Raw genomic sequence first — 24881 nt, 5'->3', positions numbered from 1 at the left:
AGACATTCTGGTGCACAGATGCTCGAGTGGGCTTCTGTTGTGAAAGAATATTTGGTGCAGTATTACAGAACATACCAAGACTTTCAGGATATGAAACCCAAATGTGTTTTACTAGCATTAATTGGGTGCTGTCACCAGGCAAGATCAACAGCTTTTCATGAATCACAGCAATCTGGAAAAATGAAAAGCAGTCCAATCATCATGATGTAAAGTGACACATTTTAGGGTTAGAACATTTATGAATGGTACAGGAGAGTTCAGGGTAAACACTTTCTAGTGCTTTGAACCTTATGAGTTTTTTTGCATACCTGCATACTATTTATTCTGATACTGCGTACACAAGAGCGGAATGTCCGTCAGAAAAAGTCCGATGGGAGCTTTTCATCGTATATTCCGAACTGTGTATATGTCCCATCGGACTTTTTCCGTCGAAAATTTAGAGGGACTTAGAAAACATGTTCTAAATTTTTCAGACAGAACTAAATTACTATTGGGAAACCTGCTCGTCTGTATGCTGTTCCGACGTATCAAAAACGACGCATGCTCTGAAGCAAGTACGAGATGGAAGCTATTGGCTACTGGCTATTGAACTTCCTTTTTCTAGTCTGGACGGTCGGACTTTGGTGTGACCATGTGTATGCAAGACAGCTTGAGCGGAATTCCGTCTGAACTCCGTCGGAAAAACCTTCAGAGTTTATTCCGATGGCAAAACCGGTCGTGTGTACAGGGCATTACACTTTCAATGAACTTTAATTCAAAGGATGTTCCACATTTTTAGGTTCAGATCAAACTGACACACAAGATATTACAATGATAATGTATACCAACTAACTTTATAATGTTGATCTGCTGCAGTTTGGGCTCACCATTAACCAGTCTTGTTGCTGCCCCATGTCGTGATGTCATCACACCACTTTGGTCTTCTGGAGTCTGGGAAGACCCCACCACTGGACAGCATTAGGGAAGTGACCATGTCACTCAGCAGCAATGTGGGCAACCAAAGAAGGAGCCTGCAGACAAGAAGAGTGAAGACCCAGGATCCAACACATCACATGACCAGGGATAAGGTAAATAAAAGGGGTAAGCTGATTTTTTATTTTTATTTTCATTGCCTGCAGCGATTAGCAGAGCTAGGCCACATTACAGCTTATATTTTTTTAAACATCAAAGTTTATTGAAAGAGAGTTGCATACAAGTATGGAAATGATCCAAGTACAAACATGTGATATGACAGAACAAATGATCAGAGAGACAATATCAACTAATTCAGTAGGTGGTAGGTTACAATAGCAATAACTGCAGGGTTAATCAAAGTACTGCATGGGGCATCCGATTCATTGCAAGATCCACCACCTACGCCAAAGAACTTTTCCAATCTTATGTTCAGGAGAAAGAGGGGATAAAGTTGGTAATAGAAGAATAAAGAAGAAAGTGGAGAGGAGAAAGAGTGTACTTAGTTGCTTTACAGGGGTGTATCAAAAATTCTAAGCAAGCTTTTAAAATTCTAGGTATTCATCGACAGTGGTATGGTCATTTACCACTAGTATTCAGGGTAATCCAATGTAGCATTATACATAGTAAATCTTGAGTAAGAATTGTAAGAAATCCTGCATATTCCAGTCACTCATGACAGTAGAGTTATAGGTATGTGAACCTCAATCCCGGCCCACCAGTTCCTCATAGGCTCGGGAGTGTCTGTAGACAAACCAGGGAGACCAAGTCTTGTGATACCGCTCTATAATATCAGTAGATTGGGCTTTTGTGTCTTTCATCTCACAGATGTAGGAGACCTTGTGCAACCAATCTTTTACTGTGGGAATACTTGTTGATTTCCTGAAAAGTGGGATAAGAGAGTTAGCCGCATTTATCAAATGTCTGGAGAGAGAATTTTTGTATTTCTTGAAAGAGAAATTTGAGATGTGGAGCAAACAACATGCAGCGTCAAGCTTAAGTTTGGTCTCTGTGATTTGATAAATGACATTTCTAACCTTGGACCAGAATGGTAGAAGCACTTCACAGTGCCACCAGTTGTGAAGCAAAGTACCTTTTTCCTTGCCACACCTCCAGCAAGTGTCAGAAGTCTGGGGATACCATTTGTGTATTTTCTCTGGTGTGGCATACCAATGAGTCAGCATCTTATATGCAGTCTCCTGCATTCTCGTGCTAAGTGAGCATTTATGGGATAATATACAGACTCTCTCCCATTGGCTATCCGTGATTGGTGATCCCAATTCTTCAGACCATCTCTCTCTGAACCTATCTGTACCCGGCATCTTCGGATTTTGCAACCACATATAGGAGGTGGAAGTGGTTTTCTGTACATGGTCTCCATTGAAGCAGACTGTCTCGAACTCCGTGAGTTCTCTTAAAAAATAGCCTCTGAGAATGCTGTTGTTGACGTAGCTGCACACTTGAAAGTATGACCACAGGGGCATGTGGGGCATTTTATTGTCAACTTTAAATTGGGTATAATCTTTCATTTTCTTATTGGTGTAGCAGTGTAATGTGAGAAGAGGCGTCTTTGAGTCCAACGGTCTAATTAAGTGGTTCCCTACTCCTGGTGGAAAGTCTGGGTTGTTATGTAGCGAAGTAAGGGGACTCAGAGGCGTGGAGAATTTGGGATGTTTGGTAAGACTGTGGAAAATGTCTAGGGAAGTATTTTTTGGGTATCCAAGGAGAAAAGGTATTTTATTTTGGGTATCCAAGGAGAAAAGCGAAGGGGAACTGTGCTCATGTCATTTTCTATTGAAACCCAATCTTTGAGTGGCAGTGCCAGTCAACAATACGGGCTATGTGTGGCATGGTAGTACGCTTTGAAATTGGGAATGCCCATACCTCCCATTATTTTGGGTCTTGTGAGAAGAGAAGATTTTATACAAGGTGACTTGGGGGCCCATATAAATTTCATCTGTAATGTATGGAGGGTTTTGAAAAAGCTCTGAGGTATTTTGATGGGCAGAGTGCGGAGTAGATATAACATTTTTGGCAGGACAGTCAACTTTGAATTGGCATTTTTGGCAGGACAGTCATTTTACATATGGCTGTCCTGTCAAACCACGAGAAGTATGCCGAATGTAGGTCTTTCCCTATTGCTTTAAGGAGGGGAGGAAAGTTGCGATCAAAGATGGATGAGAGTCTAGGGGTCAGCCAGACCCCAAGGTATTTAATGGCCAAATTTACCCATGAAAAGGGGCCATTGTTCTGTGCTATATCTAGATTGTTCTCAGATAACGTAACGTTCATAGCTTCAGCCTTTGAATAGTTTATTTTGAGGTTGGAGATGTAACCATATAGAGAGAACTCTTTCATGAGAGAAAGAATGGAAATATGGGGGGGTAGTCAAAAAAAAATAGGAGATCATCTGCATACACCGCTACCTTGAATTCCTTTTCATTCATCTGAAAACCCCTAATAGAATAATTAGCAAGTATGTGCCTGATAAATGGTTTGAGCGATAGAATGAAGAGCAAGGGAGATAATGGACAGCCTTGTCTCGTCCCGTTTTTTATTTTGACACTCTCCGACAACGCACCGTTTATCTCAAGTTAAGCTGAGGGGTTTTGGTATAAAGCTGAAATCCAGGTCAGCATGTATGGGCCCAGACCAACATGTCTGCAAGTCTCCAACATATAGTCCCAAGCTACTCGATCGAAGGCCTTCTTCGCGTCTGTCGACAAGAGAAAGCCCTCGATCTTTCGCTGATGGGCGGCATAAATTAAGTCTAAGGACTTCGTAGCATTGTCCCTGGCCTCCCTGCCAGGCATAAAGCCTGCCTGGTCCGGGCCAACCAGGTCGTGCAGTAAAGGTTTCAATCTGTTAGCAATGATTTTAGCCATGAGTTTGACATCCAAGTTCAGCAAGGATATCGACCTATAACTTGTACAGTGCAATGGGTCCTTGCCGGGCTTGGGTAACACCGTTATATATGCTGATAGGAAGTCGTTCAGTACTAGTCCCTGTTTGGACAAAGAATTGAAAGCGTCCTTAACCACTTCCCGACCGGCGCATGGCGATGTACGTCGGCAGAATGGCACGGCTGGGCAAATGGACTTACAGGTACGTCCATTTGAATTCCCCACCGCGCCAGCCGGGAGCTCCGTGAGTCGGGTCGCGGGTCCCGCGGACTCGATCACCGCGGGGATACCCGCGATCGCCTCACGGAGAGGACGAACGGGGAGATGCTGATGTAAACAGCATCTCCCCGTTCTGCCTAGTGACAAGTGTCACTGATCACAGCTCCCTGTCATCGGGAGCGGTGATCAGCGTAGTGACACACACAGCGCATCCCCCCTACAGTTAGAATCACTCCCCTAGGACATACTTAACCCCTCCCCTAGTGGTTAACCCCTTCACTGCCAGTGTCAGTTACACAGTAACAGCATTTTTAATCGCACTGATTGCTGTATAAATGACAATGGTCCCAAAAATGTGTCAAAAATGTCCGACATGTTCGCCATAACGTCGCGGTCACAATTAAAATAGCTGATCGAAGCCATTACTAGTAAAAAAAAATTATTAATAAAAATGCCATAAAACTATCCCCTATTTTGTAAACACTATAACTTTTGCGCAAACCAATCAAACACTTATTGCGATTTTTTTTTACCAAAAATATGTAGAAGAATACGATCGGCATAAACTGAGGAAAAAAAAAATTTTTTATATATTTTTGGGGATATTTATTATAGCAAAATGTAAAAAATAATGCGTTTTTTTCAAAATTGTCACTCTTATTTTGTTTATAGCGCAAAAAAAAAAAATCGCAGAGGTGATCAAATACCATCAAAAGAAAGCTCTATTTGTGGGAAAAAAAGGACGTCAATTTTGTTTGAGAGCCATGTCGCACGACCGTGCAATTGTCAGTTAAAGCAACGCAGTGCCGAATCACAAAAAGTGCTCTGGTCAGGAAGGGGGTAAAATCTTCCGGAGCTGAAGCGGTTAAGGGGAGTAGTTAGTAAATCAGTAAATGTCTTATAGTAAATGGCACTGAATCCGTCAGGGCCGGGACTCTTGCCAGATTTCAAATCTTTAATGGCCAGTTTGAGTTCTGCGATGTCTATGGGGCTCTATAGTTGTGAGATGTCTTCTGGAATAAGGGGAGCTTGGAGTCTCTCAGGTAATCTTTTATGGCCTGTAATCTGTTAAAACGTCTGTCGGTTTGTGTTGGAGCGGGAGATTGTACAGTGTAGTGTAGTACTCATGAAAATGCTGTGCTATGTTATCTGTGGCATTATCTATTTTACCCCCTTTGTTTTGGATGCCCGTGATATTGTATTGGGCTGTCTGACCCCTTAAGGCCCTAGCTAGTACCTTGCCAGATTTGTCACCATGTTCGTAATATATCTTTTTCCTAAAGAAAAGGAATCACTTAGATTTAGCATCTAGAATCTCTTTAAGGGTTTTCCTAGATTCCAGTAGTGATGCCGCTGATTGGGTCGTGAGGGATTGTTGATGTAGGGACTCTAAGATACGAATTTTGTTAGTCAGTTTGGTAATTTCTTTGTCTTGCTCTTTTTTTTTTTTTTACGCGAACCCATTTGGATTAGTTCCCCTCTAATATAGCACTTATGGGCACACACATCCCCTTGAGGAAGATAAACCTACCCCCAGGGTCAACTAATATATCCGATATCTCAAACTTGTCGTCACCAGGATCGAGACTCCTTTTGATTTGGAAGTGCCATTGGTGGCATGATGTGCCTCGGTGGAGTAAGGGTCATGGAGCCTAGGTATATGATTTGTCTTGAAATGTGTTTCTTGGAGAAATGCAAAGCTGGGCCTACCTTTTTTTAATTCTCTTAAGAGAGTGGTTCACTTCTCCGGAATATTCAGACCCTTGACATTGTGCGAGATTATTGTGGGACTGCGTCCCAGGTTAGTGTAGGCCATGGTGAAGGTCCAGAGAGAGATGGTGAAGTGCACCTGTAAGTACCGCTCAAAAAGTTCCAATTAGTTACAGCTACGACTGGAAATTCTGACCACTATAAACACCAAAGTAGAACATGTAACTACGTCCCCTATCCCAGGCAGCCCTGTTCAGATGCGACATTCCAGAACATTCATTACAGCATGTTATGAACAATATATTAACTGACTGTTGCTAAGCTAGTTATACCACTACAGAGACACTGTGAAATAAAGTGAGGTTAGTAGCGGCCAGACACGGCCCAGCAAACGGCCAACTCGTGTGAGAAGCCTGGAAATGGAAACAATAGCAGGTTCGGGTGATCAGTTTATTCCTGACTGAATCCCTCATGTAACCCTGAGCATATTATTGTTTAGCAATGCATCTACCATATAAATGTGGGGTGTCTGGAAGTAAAGCCCATTAAAGTTCCAGGCAAAGTAAAGGCAAAACACAGGGTCTGGATAGCAGGCGTTCAAAGAGTCTCTCATAAGAATCCGCATAGCCTGCAGCCTGACTCAGCTCAGCTGTGAATAAGTTCCTCTGGGAGCTGCCACTGCTGAGGGCATCCATGCTCAATCAAATTCTAGTAGTGATCAAATACGTCTATTGCCCAGTGGGTATAACATTTGAGGGTCAAATCGCTTTTGCAACCCAAACAATATTAAACATGCTGAAAACACAGACCTTCAATCTTCCTGGAGGAATGTGGTCGGTTGCGTGGTGTGCCCGCCGACTGTGCATCATGGCGATGTTGCTTCTGCTTTTTGGAGTAGTGTTTCTCCGGCGATGTCAAGGGGGGGTGAGTTGGGCTCCAATCCTTGGGCGGCAATGTGAACTCCTGGTACCACTCTGGTAAATCGGTCGGGGTGATTTGGAAAGCGTTGCAGAACTCGTTGCCGTTATGCGTGACTAGCAGGGCGAAGGGCCACGTGTAACGCATGTCTTTCTCCCTCAGTTTGTCTAGGAGAGGTCGCAGGGCCCTGCGGTTTTTCAAGGTGATCTGGGAGAGATCTTGAAACAGTTTGATGTGTTCCCCATTAAACACTATACGTTCATTCCTGCAGGCCTTGAACATAATTTCCTCCTTGAGAGTGAAGTTTTGCAAACAGCAAATAATGTCCCTGGGTGGCTGAGTGTCTGTGCCTCTGGCTCTCAGAGCCCTGTGTGCTCTAATGAACTCAATGGCTGTGTCTTCCAGCCTTTCTAGGAGGCTGTTGAAGACTCTCTGTAAAACTGAAATGATTTGATCAGCCATTACAGACTCCGGTATACTGCGGACTCTAATATTATTGCGTCTACCTCTGTTGTCGAGGTCTTCCATGTGCCTGTTCATTTCGATAAAATGAAGAGCATGCGAGGAGACAACTTTATCTAATCTGTTAATCATTTTGTCTCTGTGCTTCCCTGCTGTGTTTACTGTGGCCATCTTTTCTTGCAGGACCAGGAAGCTAGTTTTAAGGTCCGTAATGACGGCAGAAATTTAGGCTTTTATGTAAGCTGCAAAGCCTGACATGTCCTCGTATGTGAGGAGGTGATCAGAACGGGTATTTCTCCTATCATTCTCCTCCATTGCTGTGAGTCCTCACTGTATTCCTCGTCTGTGTGAGCCGGCGCCATCTTGCCCCCCGCTGTGACTTTCAGAACGGCAGCCTGATTCTTGAAAACATCGGAGATATTCCTCCCAGCGCTGGCAGCCATCGATCGACGAGAGCGGGTTTGATGAGTGTCGATTCTGTTTGTTCATCCTCAGATGATTAGTGCAGAAAGACGGGTTAGGGCCGTGAGTCCGATGAAGCTCCTCAGTTAAGCTGCCATCCTCACCGCGCGCCAAGCCACGCCCCCTACAGCTTTTATCTATCTGTAAGCAGAGTCATGTGGGTGCTTTATTCACTTGTATGTACAATATATGTGTGCATGTCAACCTTGACCTTCGGAAGGTTTTACCCTCTTCATGATCAGGCCATTTTTTGCTATTGCGCACTGTTCTACTTTAAATGGCAATTGCTTAATCATGCAACACTACGCAAATGACATTTTTTTTTAGCTTATTTTTTTTTTTTACACACATTAAAGCGGAGGTCCGCCCAAACAAAAAAAAAACAAAAAACCAGCAGCTACATATACTGTATCTGTTGGCTTATAATAATAGGACACTTACCTGTCTTGGAGTCCAGCGATGTCAGCACCGCAGCTGATGTCTCCATCAGCTGTTGAGTTTTGCCTGTCTGCTCCTTCCCCTGCATGAGTAAGTTCTGACAGCTTTTCCAGACACCAGGCAGCCCCCTCCCTGCACACAGCAGGTGATTGACAGCCTCAGATGTGCATGTTTCCCAGTGAGGCTGTGTGTGTGTCCTTTTTCCCTACTCAGGCCTAAGATTACACTCAGCTCTGTGCTGTGCAGTGTGTGACATCGGATCCCTGTCCCCTGCCTCCTGAGAACTACCATCTAAACTGTGAACTTTGAAAAGCTGTGAAGGAGAGAAAGCTGCAGTTAAACAGGTACAGCTTATGTAGGAGAACGTAATTCATTACGGTGTATTATGGCGAGGTTAGTCACTTCAGTGGGCCTAAGTAAGGGTTTATTATTACTTTAAAGCAGAACTGAGTCTACATTTACAATTTTCCCTCAGTCCTGCCGCGTCTCACAAATACATGTTGATCTCATCACTGAAATACATCTCATGCGGTTTCCTGTGATGGGATGTCAATGCTGTTGCATAACTCCTGAATGCAGAGCAACATTTTCACCCAAATGTAGAGCGTGTCTGCTTGCTCTTCATTGGAATGAGAAGATGTTGAAGTGGAGCGTTGCTATCAGCACAGTTGGTATACTTGGTAGCTTATCAAACAGAGGCTGCTGCAGCCATGACCCAGGCCTTGATCCCAGTATAACCACTTCTACTTGAGGACATAGGGGTACATCCTAAGGGCTGGAAGTTTTTAACAAATGACACTTTAAAGCTTTTAATTCAGTCCCTTGTTATTTCTCGCTTGGACTATTGCAACTCCCTCCTTCTTGAAGAATTATGAAACAAAGCTTCTAGTTCGCTCCCTTGTTATTTCTCACCTGGACTATTTTAACTCATTCCTTGTTGGCTTTCCTCTACACAGGCTATTCCCCCTTTAGACTTTCATGAATGCTGCTGTCAGACTCACCCACCAAATCAATTGCTCAGTGTCCACAAATCTTCTCTGCCAATCACTTCACTGGCTTCTGTGTACCCAATGCATACAATTCTAAATATCAAACACAACATACAAAGCCATCCACAATTCTGTCCTAAGCTACATCACAAGCCTTATCTCAAAATATCACCCAAAACGTCTTTTTTGCTCCTCCCGAGACTGTCTGCTCTTGCGCCCTCATAATCTCTTCCCATGCTTGTCTCCAGTATTTCTTCAGCGCCTTCCCCTGTGGAAGTCCTTACCCAGGTATCAATCCAGGTAATTCCTACTCTGTGTACCTTCCAAACATGAAAACTCATCTCTTTAGGCAAACCTATACCACCTCTACCTAACAACTGGAATTTTTCCTCCTCCATCAAATCATCCCCCCACCCCAGTCATTACCTCTTGTATCATGTGCCTCTCCCAGCACTTGCAAGCAGAACACTCTTTTTTGAAAACATTGCAACTGCACTGTCACCCTTAATATTGTATGCAAAAACTGTTGGTGCTAAACACTGTAAATCCTGTATAAAAATAAGCCACTGTGCCACTACCAAATACTGTAATCTGCAGTTCAGTGAACTTCCTCCCATTAGCTTATGGTTTTGTTGCTGCCCCTCCCGAAGTAATCATGTAGGCACTGTAACCAGTAAAGGACCAACAGCCACATTATCAGCATGGGACATGGTAGCTGCTAGAGGTACAATCCCACATTTCAGCCTTGAAGATTGGAGGACTGGGATGCCAGCTGTTGGGGGGACAACAGTGTGTTTTAGAAACTTTAAACAAGCTACAGCTTATGAGTGGGGTTATGGAGGTGCAATATTGTTTTGTTTGGTGGTTCCTTATATCCCTTGTTGACGGTCATGGTTCCACTTACCTGCCCAATAAAATGGTAACCCCACCACTAAAACAATGTCTGTGGAAAGAGCAGAATCAAAAAAAATTATGACTGGTGTCCCTTAAGTCTGGTACACACTAAGTTTTTTTCATTCAACCCAGTGGGCTGTACGAAAAAAAAATGAAGAGTTTAGGAAGAGCCTCCGTACAAACTATCCCATGTTAGTACAGCGATCTCTCCTGCTGAGCTACTGTGTTCTGACAGGGAGCGGGCTGATCGGGTGCTGATCGGCAGACCTTTTTCAGTTATGCCCCCTAGAAAGAAGCTGGCCAAATGGCCGGCTTCTGTCAGACTGGCTACTGCACACACTGGCCGCATGTCATCTAGTTTCTATTGAACCGGCTAATGCCGCCCAATATTTGGCCTGTGTGTACATAGTTGGGTGATTCCAGCCAATGGTGTCTGTCATACAAAGGCTAAAGCATTAGGTGAACTATGTGTAATCCAACCACTGAAAAAGCGTCCATGTCACTGTAACACTTGCCTGCAAGTAAACCCCAAAAAAACTAAACAGCCATCTCATGTTTACATATTTCTGTTATATTATGTCCAACAAACCTTTAACATACAAACATTTAATAGTTTATCTTTATATACAGTGCAAGGACAGTGCATAACATTCAAATAATAGGAAAATACAGTCTTAGGTTATAAAAAATACATTCAGGTAAAAACCCCTAACAATGTAAAACAACAAAGATACAGCAAGGAGTCCCATTAAAATGTGCAGAAAAATTTGACAACAGTTACAGGACTCTGTGGCCAACATTATCAACGGCTTTGTAAACACTATTTTTAACACTTCAGAAATTGTGATTATCACATTGGGGAAGCAGCAAACTACAGTAATGCGTATGTGATAATTTTAAAAGAAATAGACTTAGGTGCAGCCCTTATTTTGGACTTGTCCTTTTTAAAGTACCTTACTGTATTTGCCAAAAATTTTATGAGATCTTGAGAGCTTATTTTCATAGAAAGAGCTGGCCTCATCGTCTGCCTGACATCAATTTAAGTGGAACATCGGCAAACAAAGGTTTCTTACATACATACATTTAACGTTTTACCTAAAGAATTTGTAATGTTGGCATTCTAGTCATATACATGCTTCCGGCAGTCAGGAAGATCACTCTGCTAGTTAGAGCTCTTTCAGACAAGCAGCCAGGGGGCTGTTCCCTGACAGGTGACACAGAACTGACCATGAATCAAGTCAGTTTCTTCTATAAAAAGGGGAGCTCTGAAGATAAAAAAAAAAAAATTTTCCCCAAGCCACGAGGCATGCTTTTTATTCTAAGACTGTGGAGTTGATTTACTAAAACTGGAGAGTGCAAAATCTGGTGCAGCTGTGCATAGCCAATCAGCTTTTAACTTCAGCTTGTTAAATTAAAGCGGTAGTAAAGTCCGCTTTGTGACTTTTACCTATAGGTAAGCTTATAATAAAGCTTACGTGTAAGTAAAATGGATATCTCCTAAACGTGCACCGTTTAGGAGATATTCGCTCTTTTTTCAGCCAGTGACGTCACCGGCGCATGCACACTGAAAGAACGGGATACCCGTGCCTTTCCTTCAGAGAGCTGTGGCCGTGACTCTCGCGCACCCTCATTGTGGCCTGGCAATTCTAGCTGCCAGAGTCCACAAAACTGGAAGGAAGACCAGGTAAAGATAGAAGCCCTGTCAGTGGTGGGAGTGCACCACTGGAGAGTTTCTTTCTAAGGTAAGCATTTCATAATGTGCTAGAATGTGATGCATACTAGCACATTATGCCATTACCTTGGATTCATTTTTTTTAATGCTGCAGTTTATATCACTTTAAATTTAGACACACAAAACTGGAAGCTGATGGTTTCTATGCAGAGCTGCAACCGATTTTTCACTTTCCAATTTTAGTAAATTAACCCCTTTATCTAATCTTCTTACAAGCAACTATACCCAATTTTGAGCTATGATATTTAAATGACCTTACCAGTGCATGTAAAGATATACCTTCTATAGCTTCATAACACATTTCTGGTTCTTTTGATTTTGTAATATTTTGAGAACTGTCCAACAAATCAACAGGATCAAGTAAGTGTTGCCAGTGTTACTGCAATATTGGCAATTTTTTTTGTTACGTACAATATATATATATATTTACCAAACTTAGAGATTTTGGGAAAAACTAAAACAAACATTCTCCCTACTGGAAAAGTGTATGCTAGTGCACAAATGTGGCAGCAATGTCGTGTAAGTTTGTCCTTAATGTGTTATGTACAATGAGCCTTGTACACTGAATATCTGGTCACATTATTCCATTAGAGGAACTGATGAACAAGAGGCCAGGGTGCGTAGGAGAGTAAACAGAACTTGCACATTGAAACCAGGGTTCTGCAACAAAGAGTCTGGAACAGTATGTAAAAAATCACTTAAATTATGCATAGTAGCTATAGCTCCAATATAGCACTCTACTATAGAGTTACTGAATGAGGAAGGTGTTTTTGTAGTATAACTGAATAAAAAAGCAGAATTAGGGCAAACTTTCTTGGCAGTACCAAGATCTGAAGGCAGACCATATAGACAAATGAAATTTAATAACATTCGTGTTAGGAGAAAGGCACCAAATTCTAGTTTATGGCCTTCAGATTTTAAAACAGTCTTATTGTGAAACTCCTCAATGGTTTCCTCCACCTGGATGATTGCAAAAAGTTCATTTTTCAGATGTGGTGAACAGACATAATCCAATGGAAAGTTTCCAAAACAGTCCATCTGCTGCAAAAGGACTGGTCCTGAAAAGAAAAAGCGTTGGAACCAATTATACAATAGCCTTTAATTACACAATGACTCTATTTTATTACAACAACCCTGCACATTTTGACAAATCAATCTGACAATGTTTATGCTTACTTAGAATAAGTCAAGCAATATCACGTATGTTCTGATACTCAATATGGCTTTGGCTCATAGTCTTCAATCACAATTCCAGAAACTATGCCCTGATCTTAACTTTAGAGGCTCATTAAATAAGCAAACAAGCAATGCATATACAACAGTAACCCATGACTGACAAGCAGAAAGTTTCCTGCAATAATGTGAAGAAGCATTAGGGCTAATTGTGATCCTCGTCCCAAGTTGTAAACAGCCCATGCACAGCCCTTGCAGTATACAACCTAATAAATCACAAACAATTTTCAAGAGGAGGATTGGTTGCTCCTTACAACCAGTTTTCCCATTTTGCTTTAGCTTGCCTTTACTTTACTTTTACATATAGCTGATGATGTTCTACACATGCTTCCTGCCTGACCTCTTATTTTAGTACTGTTACAGTCACTTATTTGGAACAAGCATGCAGCCAGTGATGCCACAGCATAGTCAGAAATCCTTAATTGTATACATTTTTTGGGTCAATACATGGCAGCTAGCATTTTCAGAAGTGAATATCTGCGATGTCAGGCTATATATGTCAGCGCAGGTTTCCTTTAATTATATAGAATTATAGCTCACTGTTATACTTTATATAATTCATATTAGGGTTGCACCGATACCACTTTTTTAACACCGAGTACGAGTACCGATACTTTTTTGTAAGTACTCGCCGAAACCAATTACCGATACCTATCGCGTAGGTAGGGGGGTGGTTTCGGAGGGGGGTGAGGACAGGGTGGGAAGTAGAGGGGTAATTGAGGGCAGAGTAGTTGAGGGTGGGGTGAAATAGGGATTGTGGGGTGGGAGAATTGAGAAGAAAAAGGCTGTGATTGCTGGGGGAAGAGGATGGGAGGGTCATTGAGAGACACAGGGGCAGAGGTGACAGCTGGTGGTGGGGGGGGGGAAAGGCAACACAGGGAGGGCACAGTACAGGGTGTTAGGAGGGCGCAGTACAGGACGTTAGGAGGATGTTAGGAAGGCGCAGTACAGGGCATTAGGAGGGCGCAGTACAGGGCGTTAGGAGGGTGTTAGGAAGGCACAGTACAGGGCATTAGGAAGGCGCAGTACAGGGCGTTAGGAGGGTGTTAGGATGGCACAGTACAGGGCGTTAGGAGGGCACAGTACAGGGCATTGGGAGGGCGCAGTACAAGGCATTAGAAGGGTGTTAGGAAGGCGCAGTACAGGGCAATAGGAGGTTATTAGGAGGGCGCAGCACAGGGCATTAGGAGGGCGCAGTACAGGGCATTAGAAGGGTGTTAGGAAGGAGCAGTACAGGGCAATAGGAGGGTATTAGGAGGGCGCAGTACAGGGCATTAGAAGGGTGTTAGGAAGGCGCAGTACAGGGCGTTAGGAGGGTGTTAGGAAGGTGCAGTACAGGGTGTTAGGAGGGCGCAGTACAGGGCGTTAGGAGGGCGCAGTACAGGGCATTATTTACAGACTGGTGTACAGTCTGTACACTGACACCGTACATTACATTATTTACAGACTGGTGTGTGTATAACATATACAATACAGTGTTGGGGTACAGACTGGTCTGTATATACTGTATGATGCTAGTGTATAAGACTGGTCTGTACCCTGCTGACACTGTCCTGTACATACTACACTAACCTGTTTGTAGGACTTGCTCTCCTCATTACGTGGTTCTGCTTCCAGGGACGATTCCATAAGTGCCAGGAGCTGCCAGGGGATGTGGACGTGAGGAAGTGATGCTCCCATGTTGAGGGAGGGGCCTGACCGTGCCACCGGAGAGGATGCGAGGGGAGATCCAGGAAATGCAGTGGTCAACCTGCACACTGCGGGGATGCCACATACAAAGACCCTCCACCGGTTGGAGCCTGCCCGTTCGGTCAGTCAGACGATTCGGGGCGTACAGAACTGACAAACAGTAGACCAGTGGGGTTATGGAGGACTGAGCCTTGTGCCCCCCCCCCCCGTTACTATGCACAGACTTCTCGTGGATGGACGGCTGAGTGGAGGAAAGGGAACTACACAGGCAGTAATTCGGAGGATATCTCTGAGTGGACCAGGGAAGGTGAGAGCCGACAGACAGCTCAACACTCAGCACTGTTGCAGATGCAGAAGCTGGGAAGAATCAGAGTAAGACGGGTGAGCACGTGGTGGAAGAAGCCGACATGGAGGTAGCATTGTACTTGAACTGTATGAGGAAAATGTCAGAGCAAATACTGGACTGACTGTACCCGTGCTTATCAGCTTTTCTGCCAGCCAACTATTAGAACTGTCTGCATGCTTTTTTGCATTCCTGCATATCTGTCAGTGCATAGAACTGTGGGGAGATTTCCCTGTATTGCCTGTATATTGGCCCGGTTGGACCAGCTGCTCCCATCGCATTGCATCCTTTATCAGCTTATTCTCACTCCTATCGTCTGCACATTACAGCTTGCTATATTGTCACTTTTCATAAGATTTCTTATAAGATCCATATGACTTAATCTGCAATCTTCCCATATGTACATTGGCTAAATCAGATATTTGCTGGTATATACACCTGATTTCCTATACAGAGGCCAACGGTCATAGATACCGGACTGTAAACCTCTCTGATTTAATAGCCAGCTCATAGAGCTATTTGCCTGCAAAACTCTACTGGTATATTCTCAAGACTATACATTGGCTAGTATATACATCGGTTGCTTTACTCATTGTTTTACTAGCTTTACCCATCTGCAAGTCCATCCGCCATAACCGTGTAGCAACTGATGAACAGAGAGTGATTGGCTTCACAAGACAATGTAATGTAAGACAATGTAAGATATATGCAGGTCTATCAAATATACCATCATCCAATTAAATTTAGAAAGACTGTTTGGGAGTGAGGGTCCCACCACAGACTCACCAAGAAAAGAAGGGCAAGTGGACTATCTCGGTACATATAAAGGAGGTATATATCGGTCATACAAGGCAAATGTAAAACTTACAAAATTTATTGATACAAAATACAAAAACAACACAAAATATACTAAAAAAGCACACAGATGACATTGTATGGTATTTCAACTAGTTTTGCGGGTTTGCCGCTTCATCAGGAAATACATCTGCGGATAGAATAGAAACACAATAATATAATCCAATATAAACATGTTCCATATGTGGGAAGTTACAAAATCATGAAATGGGGAAGGGAGTGGAGAAAAATATGGAGGGCAGCTTACCCGTGCTTCGGTATATGCAAGGCACAAAGCAACCGGCAAGGCCTCCCGCAACGATTGGGAAGGACATATATGGTCACCAGGTATCTAGCGTCTGGATGAAATGGTATGAAAATATGTAATATCAGAAATATGCCCAATGTCATAAGGGTGTGCGAGTGTGGGGAAACGCAAAAAACCACAGTGAGTGGTGGTAAGTGGAATTTGAAGAAAAGGGGGCCAAACGAAGATAACCAAGTGGAAAACCAAACAAGTGAAGGGAAGGGCTTGTGGTGGTGAGTAAAGGGAGAAAAAGGAGAAGGAAAAGAGTGAAAAAGGAAAGAAAGGGGAAGGGAAAGGGGAGGGAGGATATATAGGGGACCAAAAAGAAAAACAAAAGATAAGGGAAAAGAGGGGATGGTCAGGGAGGGGGATAGGGGAATAAAAAAGAAAAAGAGAAAAAAAAGAAAAGTGTGGAAAATTGTGAATGCCGATGCCAGGAAAAGGACCATTAGTGAAAGCAAACCGTGAAGAATGTGATTGTGATAGCAGGTGCAACCAATGAAGATGGGAAAATGTGCAACAAAGTGAGACTGAAAGTGCAACAAAACGGGGTGGAGTGGTGACAGGGGTTAATATTTACCTAGTCCATAAGGATATTTGGGTAGGGGGCCCGGAGATAAGATTCCACTTGATCAATACAAGTATGTATAGAACAATAGGGTAGAGTGAGCCTGGCATTAATTGCATAGGACATGCACAGTAAGAGGTGTCATAAATTTTGGAAACAGCGTCCAGTATCTATAGGAGTAATAATATGATACAACAATCAAAATAATGTAATAACGGTGTCAATCAGACCGCAGTCCTAATCAAGGAGATGCGGTCGGAGAAACGGCCAGTTGGTGGAAAATAAGGGTGACTCAGGGTCCCATGCTCACCTGTGTGACTAGCGGGACATGCACGGCGGCGCTGACATCGGCATCCCTGCATCATAGGGTCAAGGGTCCCGCAGTATGCGCGCGCGCCTGCGCACAAGCCTCAAAGCACCTGGGCTGAGAGCAGCGTGCGCACGCAACTCGGAGTCACTGAGCAGGACCCAGACGGTGCACGCGCCGTGGAGGAAAGGCGCCCGCGCCTGTACAAAGATCCAAGGGTCCCGAATTGGGGCCCCAGCTGAGGCATATACAAGCAGCCGGACGGACCGCCCCAGGTGGGGAAAGGCCGTCCGGCTGCCAGGGAGCCTATCAATCGCCACATGGAGACCAGAGAGCCAATGCCAATGACATCCTACTAAAGCGAACTGGGAAAAGAAGGGGCCCAAATGAAGTAGGAAATGATTTGAATATAAATACAACAAACAAAATAAATGACAAGATAGAATAGTAAGAATATCAATTAGACATTTAAATAGACAATGCATGATAACAAGAGAACCTACATAAACAAAGAGGATTAGAAGTCCTCAATATTGATGGCCCAACATTAAAGCAAGCATAAATAGATATTGTACATGTCTGAGTAATCACAAACAGGGCAGTGCAGGTAACAGTTAAATATCAAGCCAAAATAGCGACAGGGGAGCGTCAGGTAATAGAGAGTCGGCCGCCAGATGATTTAAAGAAAGGACTTAAAGGAATTAACTTTGTTCAAGCCAGGTGGAACAGTGGCATTTAGCCTTTCTATCCAAAGGGCTTGTCTTGTCTCGGTCTCCTCCTCTGACATCAGGGGGTACCACTTCTAGTGCAAGGAACCCAACAGTTTTGGGATCATACTTGTGGTACAGGCCAATGTGGCGTCCAAAAATGGTTAGTTTACCATTAGTTGAGTAGTAAATATGGTCGCCGACTCTCTGTCTGAACTCCCTGATTGTCTTACCGACATAAAACGCTTTACAAGTACAAAGCATGAGGTATATAATCCCAGTGGTGCCACACTGGGCCAGCGTATGGGGGGCAAAGATCTCACCATTGGGGAGCTTAAAGGAAGTAACTGTAAGGATCCATGGGCAAAGAGAACATTGACCACACGGAAAGGTACCAAGAGGTTGAAGGGGGCCACTGGTATCGGTTTATAATGGCTGCTGGTTAGACGATCTCTAAGGGATTTGGCCCTAAGGAATACCAATTCAGGTGTATCACATACATGATGTTTGAGAATGTGATGATCAGTAAGGAGATGCCAGTGCTTTGAGATAATTTTCCTAAATTGCTCATGCTGCGCTGAGTATTGGGTAATAATTTTTACTGTATGGGTATTAGAAGTGGAGTGGGGTAAAGCAGGGAAGTTTTCGTACGGCCAGATGCCTTGTTAAAGGCTCTTCTAAGGTTGGTATTAGAGTAACCCCTCCGGAGAAGTCATTCATGTAGGGCAGCTGATTGTGTATAAAAATCCTCATCGCGCATGCAGTTACGGCGCAGTCGCAAATATTGCGCATATGGAATACTGCGCACAAGTGGTTTAGGATGGGCACTTCTTGTCGTGTGCAACAAGGTGTTGATAGCTGTAGGTTTGCGATAGAGATTGGTCCCCAGTGTCCCATCGGGATTCTTGACAATCAACAGATCTAGGAATGGGATCTGCGTATTGTCAAAGCTAACGTGAAGCTAACGTGAAGCGTAAGTTCATGGTGTTGATATTGATGGCTTCAACAAATTGCTCTAATTAGAGATGGTGAGCCAGTCCAGACCACGAACAGATCGTCGATGAATCTCAACCAGCAGTGAACCGACTCTATAAAAGGTGAAAATTGGTCATCAGAAAAGATGTATCTCTCCCAGGCTCCAAGGAATAAGTTTGCGTATGATGGAGCACATGATGTGCCCATTGCCACGCCTTGTGTTTGCAGATAGTGTTGGTTCTCAAATATAAAAAAAATTTGTGTAAGGATAAAAGTTGTAAAATGAATTCATTTAGGGGCCAGGATGTGTGTTCTTGTTACATCAGAAATAATCTGGTCATCGCGACTCCCTTCTCATGGGGGATGCTCGAGTACAAAGACTCGACATAGCCACGATAGCCACAAAAAGGGAGTCATGAGGAACCTGGATCCCCTCAATATGTCTGAGGAGGTCAGATGTATCGCAGATGGATGATGGTAAACCCGATACATGGGATAGTCTTTTCTTGGCGAGTCTGGGGTGGGACCCTCACTCCCAGTCTTTCTAACTGTCTGATGAAAGCGAGTTGAACGGTATATATGTAAATGCTTGTTTCACATACTGAACTATAAAAAAGGTAATCAGGTATATAACCCGCTCAGGACCCAATCCATAACATCCCTTATAAACATACAAGGGGTGGGCGGCACAGCCAATCCCAGACCTGTGCAGCTAAAAGCTATAGGAGAAAACGAATACCTAGAAGAAGCATAAAAGTTATTAAAACTGGGAAAACAAAAAAATACCAATAAAAAAACAGTATGAAAGGAAAAACTACGAAGGGGAGTGAACAAAAAACTCCAAAAGGGAAAACTAATACCTGCACGATCAAACAATACATGACCAAGGAGGCAAGCCCAAAGAGTCCAGGGTTAAGAAAACAGCCGAAAGGGTTACAAGAGAAGGAAAAAGACATTGGGAAAAAGCTAGGAGAGACCTCGGACCAATCCAGAGATGAAATAAGTACAGAAAGTGAAATGGAAACAATGTAAAATGGACAAACGAAATACGGAAGATCAAATTCCGACTAAAACACAGATGATGGAGATGTTTTTGAGATTAGAAAATGCTATAAAATTTGAAATTTCCACATTACGAGCTGATTTGGGACAATTGCTGAAACGTGTGGAGGAGACAGAAGAGCGAACGGTCAAACAAGCTCAGGAATTAAGAAAATTAAATGAAACAGTTAAAATAATGCAACTAGATCAGTGGAAAATTATATATAAATTACAAGACCAAGAGAATCAAAATCGCAGACAAAATTTGCGAATCTGTGCGCTACCTCAAGAGAGAGGGGAGGATCTGAGGAAAAACTATGAAAATAATATTTAACCCTCTGCTGAACAAAGGGGTGGAAGACAGTCTCCAGCTTGAGAGAGTCTATTGGCTTAGAAAACCCAAAAATATTGCAGAAGATCGGCCGAGAGACATTATCGTCAGATTTCAACGGTATGAAGACAAAGCCTAAATTTGGGGGAAAATGCGGGGAAGACCACCCGAAAAATATGCAGGGACCGAGGTCCAAATCTTTACAGACCTGGCCCTAGAAACACTCGCCAGGAGACGTCTCCTAAAACCCCTACTGGAGCAAATGCGCATACAGAATATTAAATACAACTGAGGATTTCCAGCGTGCCTAATAGGCCAAAAAGATGGCAGATCAAGGAGACTAAGGTTCCCGGAAGAATTACGAGAATTTTGTAACCAGTTTGATTTACAGGTTCCAGCTATCCCAGGATGGGAGGAGGAAGAAACGATATCTTGGACAGAAGGGATTTATAAGAAATGAGTGACTAACTAGCCTTGAGGAAAAGTAAAGTTTGAATAATAATAAGAAAAACAATGAACTGTGCTGGGGTGACTGGGGGTGACTGGGGGGAGGGGGGAGGGTGGGCGAGGTCTGAGATTGACATTCAAATGGTTTCCCTGAGCGCTCATGGCCCGCACCTGCTCCCCTGGATCAGGGGAGTGGGGGGCACGGCCGGAGCCACACCTCAGGGCTGGAGAATCACGGGTGGGAACGGAGTGTATCTCCACCTATGGTTCTGGGGCCAGAATGTGGTCAGGGGAGTGGGTGGGGGAGGTGGGGCAGGGGGGACGACGGAGGGGGGTGGAGATGGGGGGAGGGGGGAGAAGTACTTTGCAAGGACGAATAGTAACTACCCATAGCAGACAGATTGTATATCAAAGGGCTCAATACCCTCAGACACATAACAGGTTTGGGACACCCTATGAAAGCGAGAAAAGTGCTCGGCTGGGTAAATCCGGAATGATCAGTAGAAGACAGAAACTCCATTTGGGGGTTTACCACCCACAGACTAGCAATGGGAAAGGGATCACTCAGGAGAGACTTCAGCCCCATCGGGAGGCATTCTATGGGAGGTATGGAGGTCCCTTAAAGCAGTTTAAATCCAGATGGGCAGAGAGAAATATAAAGGGCAGGAGGAAAAAAAACAGATGACAGAAATAAACTTCCTGACATATAATGTTCAAGGTTTAAATTCACCAGCCAAGCGACATAAAATTTTAAAAGAACTTAAGCAGTATAGAGCAGAAGTGGTGTTTCTACAGGAGACCCATCTATCTCAGGAAACAAATGTAAAACTATACTCCAAAGATTTCCCGATCTGGTACTATGGTGATTCAACAACCAAGAGGGCCAAGGAGGTGGCAATTGGGTTTGCGAAAGCAATGAGATGCACATTAGAAGATAGGATGACAGACCCCAAAGGCCGATTCCTCTTTTTGAAGGGTAGACTGGGGGAAATGACATGTACATTGGCAAACATATACTGTCCCAACAGAAATGTTACAAGTACTTGAAACAGGTTATGGGAAAGTTAATGGACTTTAAGACAGAGGACATGATATTGACTGGAGATTTGAATTTTTGCATGGATCCGATTATGGATAGTACGTCCCGTGTACAGGGGACAAAAAATGCCGTTAAAAATGATAAAGCAGAAAATGCATCAATGTCAAATGATGGATGTGAGGAGGGTTCAGCACCCGAAGACACAGGATTACACATTTTACTCCCCTGTACACGGGACGTACTCAAGGTTGGACTATATCATGGTGGACCATAGGCTATTGGAGTGGGTAGTTGAAACAAATATAGGCATATCTACGATATCTGATCTCCTGTGTCAATGAGGATGAGGATACCAGGAATTCAAAGATCACTGTATTCATGGCGATTGAACGAAATTCTTTTACAAGACGAGAAAGTAGTAGAAGCAGTTAATAAAGAAATAGAACAAAACTTCTTAATCAATGATACAGGGGAAATTTCAGAAGCTACCCTGTGGGAGCCCCACAAAGCCTACATCAGGGGTATCCTTATCTCTATAGGTGCGGGGAAAAAAAAAGAGAGAATTAAAAAAATGAATACCCTAATAGATGAGATACATGCCTAGAACAAGGACACAAAAACATAAAGGACAACATCAGGAGCTATTCCATCAATTAGTTATTAATAGAGACGAACTTAAGGATATCTTGGAACAGGAGTCAAAAAGGACATTTAATAGAATAGCAAAAGAAAGATACCAATGGGGAAATAAAGCGAGTAAACACCTAGCGAGAATGTTAAAAAAGAAAAGAGCAATAAATGATATAGAAAAAATTCTAAATAAAAATGGGGAAATGGTGTACACAACTAATGAGATAGCGAAAGTGTTCAGGAGCTATTATGGGGCTCTCTATTCCGTAAACCGTAAGGGACAACAGGAAACAGAGAAAACAGAAAAGATTAAAGAATTTTTAAAAAATTCCAGACTGCCTCATCTTTCAGAAAGTGATAGGTCCATATTGGATAGGCCCATAACAGAAGAGGAAATCTAAAAGGCTTTAAAAGATTCAGCCCCGGGCAAAAGCCCAGGACCAGATGGGTTTACGACCTATTACCTCAAAAAGTATAAAGAGATTTTGGTCCCTAAGTTACCAATATATGAATGGGCTCAGAGTAAAATATGAGATGGGCGGTGGAGGCCTTGTCGGCATCCATAACGGTCATCTTAAAGGAGGGGAAGGATGGTACGCTTTGTTCAAATTATAGGCCAATAGCATTAATGAATGCGGATACCAAACTATACGCCAAAGTATTAGCGACCAGGTTGAAGGAGTGGATGACCGATCTGGTCCATCCTGACCAGGTAGGGTTTATCCCGGTAGAGAAGGGAGGGACAACAGTGTGAGAGCGTTGCTCCTCCTCCAGACTATTAAAACTAGTAAGTCCCCAGGACAATTCCTGTCGATTGATGCTGAAAAAGCATTTGACAGGGTAGACTGGGGACTTATGATAAAAACGTTGGAAGTCTTGGGTTTGGGCCCAAGAATGATCCAATGGATCAACGTACTGTATATCCATCCTTCTGCCTCTGTAAAAGTGAATGTCGTGTTGTCCTCTCCCTTCGAAATGGGAAACGGAACCAGACAGGGGTGTCCTCTGTTACCACTCCTGTTTGTGCTGACCCTGAAACCCCTTCTTGCCTCAATTCGCAATAATATTAATAATATTAAAGAGATCAAGATTGGGGAGGGAGAGCACAAGCTGGCAGTGTTTGCTGATAATGTGTTGTTTTATATCTCAAATCCTAGGATCACAATGCCAAATTTATTGAAGACATTAAAGCAGTATGGAGAAATATCAAACTTTAAAATAAATCCTAGTAAAGCTGATATCCTAAATATAAATATAAGCAGACAGGAAGAAGTGCAATTGCAGAAAGAATTCCATTTCCCATGGAGGAAGGACTTAAAATATTTAGGAATCAGATTAACTACCTCCTTACGGAAAATATATTTAATAAACTTTATTCCTTTTTTAGATGAAATTAAGAAGGTTATAAAAAAATATCAACAAGACCCCTATCATGGATGGGGCGTATCAACACTGTAAAGATGGTATTGCTCCCAAAAATCCTATACAAGTTCCAAATGCTGCCAGTACCTCTCCCTCAACCATACTTTAAAGCTTTAAAAACTATAATAATGAAGTTTATATGGCAAAATAAAAAAACAAGAATAGCATCCTCTGTATTAGGAAAGGGGAAAAAACAAGGGGGCTTAGCCGTTCCCGACTTTAAAAAGTACTATAATGCTGTGGCGCTTACACGAGTGATGGAATTGGCGAAAGGGGTAAACGAAAAAAGGTGGGTTAACTTAGAAAATTATATGAGTAGTAGGGCTGGGTAAAAAATCGATTTAAATCTTGAATCGAGTTGAGAGGTCAAATCGATTCAAAATTTAAGCAAATTGATTATTTTTTTCACTGCGCCGGTCCTGAGGAGCTGCGGGCAGGAGTTTAGGCGAGGCCGTGAAGCCGGACGCCGCGTACTAGGCCGAAGCCGAGGCCTCGCCTAAAAACTCCTGCCCGCAGCTCCTCAGGACCGGCGCGGTGTCCAAAAAATAAACAAACTTCTTTTTTCTTTTTAAGACAGTTCTTTTTTCTTTTCTTTTTAAGAAAATCGCAGATTTATTTTTTATAGAAAATCTCCCAGCCCTAATGAGTAGTACACAATTAAGGAGTATTATATGAAACCCCCCACAATATAGGACACTGGGAGTGAACACGCACGATATGACAGGTCATGCACTTAAAATTTGGGACACGATTCATAAACAAAATATAATATAATTCACCCCTGATTTATTTAAAGGAAAATTACTATTTTGCACTTCGGAAAAGGTCAATAGGGGGGAATAAATGATAAAAAATGAAAATGCACAGTTGAAAGATATAAAATATAATAAAGACGGGGAAAAAATGGGATTTTTATACTTACCGTAAAATCCCTTTCTCTAAAGTTCATTGACGGACACAGCACTCTAATCTTGACCTTAGGGTTATATCGCCACCTTTAGGAGAGGACTAGGCAGAACATAGCAAAAAAGCAAAACACAGTACCGCCCAGAGGGCAGTCCTACTGGCTATAACCCCTTTGTCAAAAAGCAGTACAAACATAAATAGGAGGGGTGGGTGCTGTGTCCGTCAATGAACTTCAGAGAAAGGGATTTTGTGGTAAGTATAAAAAATCCCATTTTCTCTTTCGTTCATTGACAGACACAGCACTCTAATCTTGACCTTAGGGATGTCCCCAAGCAGTGCCAAAAACGAGAGGTGGGACACAGAGAAAAATAAACTCCACCCACAACAAAAAGAACTCCTCCTCAGAGGAGCAGCAACCTCAGAC

General features: G+C 43.0%; 1 protein-coding gene across 1 annotated transcript in view; it reads right to left on the bottom strand.

Moving 5' to 3' along the window:
* Nucleotides 1–10496: 10496 nt before the first annotated feature.
* The window catches only part of SLF1 (SMC5-SMC6 complex localization factor 1), a 227738-nt gene continuing 213353 nt past the window's right edge, over nt 10497–24881 (bottom strand). The window contains exon 18 of the mRNA XM_073624518.1: nt 10497–12736. Within this exon, the coding sequence (XP_073480619.1) occupies nt 12258–12736 (479 nt within the window). The 3' untranslated portion in view covers nt 10497–12257. The remainder of the gene's footprint in view (nt 12737–24881) is intronic.

Source organism: Aquarana catesbeiana, linkage group LG01 (genome assembly GCF_042186555.1).
Source record: "Aquarana catesbeiana isolate 2022-GZ linkage group LG01, ASM4218655v1, whole genome shotgun sequence".
In the NCBI taxonomy this organism is placed as follows: domain Eukaryota; kingdom Metazoa; phylum Chordata; class Amphibia; order Anura; family Ranidae; genus Aquarana; species Aquarana catesbeiana.
The sequence above is the reverse complement of the archived record's forward strand: the minus strand, read 5'-3'. Positions and strand labels throughout refer to the sequence as shown.